Below are 7,623 nucleotides of genomic sequence, written 5' to 3'. Positions count from 1 at the left end.
CTTTAATATATTATTGCTCTGTTGTTAAAATGACCGCATTATGACTTCTTTAGGATTCAAAACTGAAAGATTAGGACTTCCAAAACAATGACTTAGTCCCACCCCTGGCACACAACCAAAGCACCAGTGGGATAGTCATTGCCCTGCCACTGGTGTGGAATATTAATTTAATTAAAGAAAGGGTTCAATAAGCTTTCCATTATGAGATTTTTGCTAAACAATGTGCACTTCTCTGGTTCCTCCTTTAACCCTCCAACTGCTGAACTAATTTGTTCTAGACAGATGTCACTGAATTATACCATACATACTGAGGCAACTGATGATCATTACATTCTTTGCTTTTGCTTTCTACAGTAGTCATCCTTCGGCACAATTTACTTTTAAATTACATTCAGTCACATTGTTTAAACCAGTGCAACGTGTGATTGATATATTAATAGATTTTTGACAGGTCTGAGAACAGATTCGTCCTTTTTGATTTTATCTACATTTATAGAGAAGTGTCGTGTGATAACATACAGCCAATGAATGTACAATAAAAGTATGAATGTATGTATCAAGTGCACTGTAATTGTAACTGTAACTGCAATGGTAAGTAGTGCTTCCAGTAAATCAGCCTCCGGAGCACTGGAATCTTCCAAATGGAGATTGGCAACAGAGGGTTGATATTGTTTTTCTTACAAAGATTATTAATGTTTAATTTCAAAGGGGTATCAGGATAGAAATGAAAAACAATCTACAATCTAGTATCACAGTTCAGTTTGCAACTTGTGTGGTCAGAAGTCTTAATGAATAATGTTTGAAGAGCATTTGATTGCTGCTTGAATGTAATGCACAAATCTTTTGAGGTAGCACAGTCATAGAAGAGCTTCTTGCCAGAGCACCCTGTACCCAATTTAGTAAGTAAGTAAGTAAAGTAAGTAAACTTTATATATAGCACATTTTGACACCAGAGATAAGTGCTTTAAACAACAAATAAACCATACAACAACAGAAACAACAAACATAAGTAGCATGTAAAACAAAAAAAGGAAGATAGACAACAAGGGAGGGATAGATTAAAAGAACGACAAGATGAGAAAAACAAAAAGACTATATATAAAAAGGGCTTGCCTGTAAGGTGGGGTTTTTGAGCCAGCCCGCTTAAAATGTCCACCAGATTCCAGTGAATCTGAGTGAATGGGGAAGACTATTCTAGAAACTAATTAATGGATCAAGCAGATGACCACCCAGCTAGAGGCCGAAAGGGGTCCTGTCACGAGGTTTCTGCCCTGTTAAAAGGCAGTTTTCCCTTGCCCCCCGTCCGCCAAGTTGCTTGCTCATGGTGGTACTGTTGGGTCTCTGTAAATGTTAAAGGAGTTCGGTCTACGAACCCTGCTGCTAAATTTGAAAAGTGTCGCTGAGATAACTTCTGTTATGAAATTGGCCGGCTTATACCAAATAAAAGATGAATTGAATTGAATTGAACTATTCCACCCAATGTTGGGGCTAAAACAGCGGAAGGCAACGTCACCCTTTAGAATTTACAGATGGAAGGCATGGAACCGGATCAAAAAGGCCGAGATTTGAGGGGAAAGGCAAAGAGCGGAAAGTGGCCGAGGAGTGGAAGTGGGGAAACAAGGAGGTCTGAATGTTTACTGGGGCAGGTTCATGAAGTGGCTTATATGTAATCATAAGAATCTTATCATTGAATCTAAATTTTACAGAAGCCCCCAATGAAGGGATGCGAGAACCAGGAGTAATGTGGGGAAAACCGGACCGGCTGGTTAAAAAAGGTCTGGCCCGCTGCATTTTGGCCCTCACACTGCCTACATCGGTTTAAACGACAGCCTGCGCGAGCATGAGGCACGTGTAGGAGGGGAGTTTACAGTTATCCTAGATGCGCGCGAACCGCGGACAATCTGACTCGCTGCGCGCATTTCACACTCCGTTCAAGATGCCAGCGGGGCGGGGCACACCACCGCCGCGGATCTTTGGGGCACTCTCTCTTTTCGGCTATCACTTCCCTCTTCGTACAGCTGCAGGAACACAGGACTGGACAAGTTTTGTGACATGAAGGTCAAATGTACATGCTAGTCCGAACAGATGATACCCAGATTCTTCCCAGGCAGTGGGTTCTGATATTAGTGCCGTGTGGTCCACTAAACTGATCACACTCCATCAAGACGCGCAGACGCACAATTGATTCAGGTTCACCCTCGCGCGCTCTCGGCAGCACAACGTAGATCTGTGTACTCATGATAAGCTGTATGAATGGTCATTAAGCGGCTGAACAAAGTGAGCCCCAGAGGACATCGTGCAGGAGAACAGAACTAGAAGCCGAAGAACCGACCCCCTGAGGGACACCACATAGAGGGAGCGAATGAGGAAACATGATTATTACGCACGACATTAAAAACTCTATTAGTCAAGTAGGAGTTAAACCAATTTAAGGCTGTACCAGAAATGCCAACCCAGTTCTGTAATCTATCCAGTAAAATGGCATGATCGATGGTATCAAAGGCTGCAGTCAGATCGAGAAGAATAAGGATGGAGCTTTCACCTTTGTCAGCATGCATAAGAATGTCATTAGACACTCTCAGTAATGCTGTCTCGGTGCTATGTTTTTGGCGAAAACCAGATTGGAATTTGTCAAAGATTCTATGACCCTCTACCAGTTTCAGGAGCTGGTCCGCAACAATGTTTTCAAGGATTGTGTGTAGAAGCACCCAAGGATGATTTAGGCGTATTTATACGGAAGATTATAAGGGCCATTTGTGAAAAATGTATTTGAGTTCTGAGTTTAAAGTTAAAAGTCTGAGAATAAAGTGAGTGGCTGGGTTTTGTGAGGGTTAAATAAGGTGAACCCTTTCCCCTTTATAAGACGCTGTGCATATTTACGCATGAGGCACAGCAGCTTTAACTTCAACAGTTTTAGTTGATGATTAAAACCTACCACACGCCAACAGAATCAGTCAAGATGTACTGTTAATGATTGTTTTGTGTTTTTATCCACAAATCATGAAGTATGTGTCTCAGCTTTCCAGTCATTCCCAATTTATGCAGTTCCATCCAGTGTTGTTCATAGAAACCAGTATGCAGAAATATTCACATACACTACGCAGAAATAACACTTTTTTTGCCACATTTATAAATCTGCATGGTTTTGTCCTAAAACTGCATGGGATTAGCATAAAGTGGACATGTGTGACAAGTGGAGACTTGTGGGTACCCATAGAAGCCATTTTAATTTAGATATCTTAAGGTCAGAGGTCAAGGGATCTCTTTGAAATGGCCATACCAGTTTTTCCATTGCCAAAATTTGCTGGCGTTTGTAGTGGAAAATCTGATTTCAGGGGTGGCCAGCTGTTTGACCTAATTTAAAAGGGAATATATCTTACAGGGACTGGTAGAGGTGGAGTAAAATGTCCATGTCAAATCCCATGCAATCTGATCTTTCGATTCTAATTTGGGCCACTTTCATATGTGATAGCCTAAATCTGAAAAAATAATTTGTAATAATTCTGGATCAATTCCTAACAATTCTGGAACAATTTCACAAAATCTGTCAAAATAATCACAATATTATGTTTTTTAACCATATTGTGCAGCCCTAGTTAGCAGATGTGTTTTATTGTTGGATATGTGATTGTGACGGTTGTTGTATGTGGGTTTTGGCCAGCAGCTGCTGTCCGTTCCTACCGGTACTGTGTATCGGCCTGTTCTCACCACTAGACATATCATATGCTGCGTTAGGTTTATTTCACATGACCAGTTGTGCATGAATAGATTAAAAACTAATTTGTCTTAGGGGTAGTTGACTCAATATCCCTCTCAGAAGTGCTCTTGCTGGAATCTTGCGTTCAAGTAAGTGGTCAAAGACATAAGTAGTGTGACCTGTGAAAGTCATATCTGGCTGCTCCTCACTGAGCTGCAGGCAGCAGCTGGCATTATTTGGCATTCATGCATTGCCTGGCAGCTATCTATTCCTGCTGCACGTGGCCAAACATGGCATTCTGTTACCTCACACGTTCTTACTACTCTGCTTTGATTAATCTCAAACCCCTGCTTCAACAACCAGGAGTGGATCTGGAGAAATGTTCATGAGGTGTTTAGAGGGTGGCATGGAGACTTTAAGAAAGAAATAAATACTGATTTAATCACATATATCAGTTTTTGCTCGGAAAAGCCCCCAGATGAAGATATTTGTACTCAAAAACAGTATTGTGGCACATTAGTAAAGCAATGAATACAAAATATATAAAGGTGACATTAGAAATCAATCCATTGTTTTATTTCCAAATCTTAACACATTTTTCTGAATTCATTTTTCATTGAATTTAAAGGTCCAGTGTCTAGGATTTAATGGCGACTAGCGTTGCAGTTGCAGATTGCAAATCTGTTGCATCACCCTCCCCTTCCAAGTACAAAGAAGAAACAACAGTGGCCATGAAATGCACAAACGCTCCTATCTAGTGCCAGTGGTCTGGTTGGTTTGTCCCTTCTGGGATACTGTAGAAACTTGGCGTTGCAACGTAGCAGACTCCCTGGAGGCATGGATAGACGTCCATTGCGCCTATAGATATAAAAGGCTCATACTAACGAAAACACAATTCTTATTTTCAGGTGATTATACACGAATAAAGATATATTTATGCATACGTATATTATTTAATTTCTGCCAAAATATTATTCTAAATTGCCTTTAAGCCTATCACTTAGTCTAAAATGTGGTCAAAACAGATCATTATTAATTACTTAATTCATTTTAACACAGTATTTAAAAAATAAAACTAATATTCTCTTCTAAACTTGACAGCATTTGACACCATACTGGGATGGAATAACTTTTTGTCATATTCACTGCAACTTACACTATATCCTGACAGTAGTACATGAGACAGATAATCTGTGAAAAAATCAAGTTCCTCTGGCTCCTCCTAGTGCTCCTAATGGTATTTATAAGAATCGTGAATGAAAACAACCAATCATAGCCGAGAAAGATAGAAAGACACTTTGGCTTGGCTTGAAGAGTTTATTGTTGAGTCTCATTCCAGTACTGGTATTTGACAACCTGGGAATGAGACTCAACAATCAACTACTTTTTTTTTTTTCTCAATCTACAACTTATACTAAATATGCCAGTTGGCACACTCAAATCACGTTGTGCAACACTATAAATAGGGAGAGAAATTAGGCTCAAAATGGTCTCAAATGCATATTACATGGTGCAATAATGAAAAATAACTATTTGTGCGTCATTTTGGGTACTCACAAATGTGTGTTCCAATCCACACAAGTAGTTTGAACATGTGTGAAATAAATGCACCCATGACAACCCGAATAAATGTTACTATGTTCTGTACAGATTTTTACCCTCTATGGAAGCCCTCAACACATTTTTAATGCCATTATGGAGATCACAAGTTGTTTATTTCGTTATCTCTGTATAACAAAGCTTGTTTTCTTGTGATAACGGTTTAATTTATCTTGTTATCGAGAAAACAAAAGGCCTCATTTGTGACCACTTTGTGTCTAATTTCTCTCCATATTTGAATGGATATAATAAAATTGGTTTGCATATGGGAAATTTTGACAAGACAGGTCTGGCAACAGCTCAACATACAGACAATATACATTGTTTTTTACAAGCTTTTTATGATGTGTATTTTGTAATGTGTGGAAGTGAGACTGTGGTTGGGTAAATACACAACAGTGGCAGCAGCAAGAACCAATCAGCGGCTTCCTTCCTTATTTCCCTGATCTTGTTGCGTATGTTGGAAAATAGTGTATATGCATATAACCTCAACTAACCCCCAATCAGACCCCTCTGTATCAATTGGGTAAACTGACTGAGTGACATATTTTATGGATATTTCACATTATATTCAATAATAACAATAACAGCAGAGAACAACAACTGACACAATAACTGCAGGAAGTTTGTGTGAAACAAGCAATTAGGATGAATTTTGAGCAGATTATTTCCTGTGAATATTGATCAGAGATGAGTTTTACGGATAATTTTAAGAACTTTTGATACAATTCTTTATTTAAAAATGTTCTTTTTTTACAATTATACATACTTAATATGGTTCATTTTTACAGATTGTGTTTTATTGACTTTATTAGCTTTTTTGTTTAACTGCGTACTTTTCTAATGCAGGATTAGGCTGTTTAGCAGAGTGAAGGCTAGACTTCGCTCGATTGGAGATGTATGTCAAAGTTTATCCACCTGCGTGTCAAAGTAAAGTTTTATAAAGAACTACTTGTACATGGTTTTCTGCACAAGTAATATTTAAGCTCAAAGTTAATCCTAAATCAGTTTTATAAATGAGGCCCCAGGTCTTCACTGTGCCCTTATCCTGTGAGACTCGTATCAAGGAGGCCTTTTAATCCCATAGCCAAAATGTTGCACTGGTATAAACTAACAAAAATATGGTACTATCTAACGTGGTGATACCTATGTATTACAGAATTATACAGAGTCTTTGACAAATTCTATTTTTATTTCTATATTATATGATATGACATGATTTGCAGATCTGGATACAGATCAAAAAACTTGTATCTTTCCAGGTCCTGTTTGTCCAGTGTTCTAGCACAAATTAATCATTAATTTGTAATTAAAGAGTAATATAAAGCTATCCAGGAGTCCCCATAGACGTACAGGTGGAGGTTGTGCTGGACCATGAACCCGCCTTAATGTAACATGAGTCTGAGTGAGCTAGTTGACTAACTCAATACGTCCTTAGTTTGGTAGAAGAAGTTTTGATGTGTTTTTTCCTGCCAAGAAAAGTATAACTTCCATTAAAAAAACAAACAAACATTTAAATCCTTAAAAAGTCCTACCTTGTTAAAAATACTTTCATTCTCAGTGTATGTGCACTGGTGGCTGTTGCAAAACAGGACCAAGACCAAATTAGTTAGCATCAATTATTAGTGAGCAATTATTACCATCCCAAATAATAGCAAGCTTGTCTAAACATTTTAGTGAGTTATTCAGCGATGTAGTATGAGAAAAGTAAACAGACTATCTTTTCTGTGTAAGGAAACTTTTATGGCTGCGTTCATCCTCATTTCGACAAGGTGAATAAAGGCTGCACAGACTCTGTGAAAATGACTAAAATATGTGGGGGCATTAATAGTGTAATATTATTTATTCAATATGTTATGGGAAAATCTTTTTACAGACGACTGAGGTCTGGTTTGACAATCCCAAGTGTAAAGCCTGGTTGGCTAAGGATGCCAGTACTACACTACAGTCTTCTGGCAATTATTTGGCATACATTGTCAGAATGTACATAAATGTTCCTTTTAAAACCCTGTTAGATTTAAAAAACATTTATTTACGTAATAAATATCCAGCTATTTGTACTCAGATGTCAAATATGGTCTGAAATATGATCTTCTGAGATTGAAATGGAAAATGCCTTGCAACCCTGCAGAACTGGAAAAAAGTAGATCAGTGAATGTCTAATTACATGTTCAACTATCACATATGGGTAAAATGTTTGGATGTCCACATACCAGGTATGGTGGTACTGTTGGGTCTCTGTAAATAATGTTATAGGGAGTTCAGTCTAGACCTGCTCTATTTGAAAAGTGTCCTCAGATAACTTCTGTTATGAACTGGCGCTATAC

At 38.3% G+C, this 7,623-nt stretch overlaps 1 protein-coding gene across 1 annotated transcript in view; it reads left to right on the top strand.

Moving 5' to 3' along the window:
* The first annotated feature begins 7,514 nt into the window (after positions 1–7,514).
* The window catches only part of pipox (pipecolic acid oxidase), a 17,314-nt gene continuing 17,205 nt past the window's right edge, over positions 7,515–7,623 (top strand). Inside the window, exon 1 of the mRNA XM_035680349.1 lies at positions 7,515–7,520. Within this exon, the coding sequence (XP_035536242.1) occupies positions 7,515–7,520 (6 nt within the window). The remainder of the gene's footprint in view (positions 7,521–7,623) is intronic.

This window comes from Morone saxatilis, unplaced genomic scaffold, assembly GCF_004916995.1.
Source record: "Morone saxatilis isolate NCDOM2014 unplaced genomic scaffold, NCSU_SB_2.0 Contig8, whole genome shotgun sequence".
NCBI classification, from domain to species: domain Eukaryota; kingdom Metazoa; phylum Chordata; class Actinopteri; family Moronidae; genus Morone; species Morone saxatilis.
Note: the sequence above shows the minus strand (reverse complement) of the source record. Positions and strands in the feature narration are given on the sequence as shown.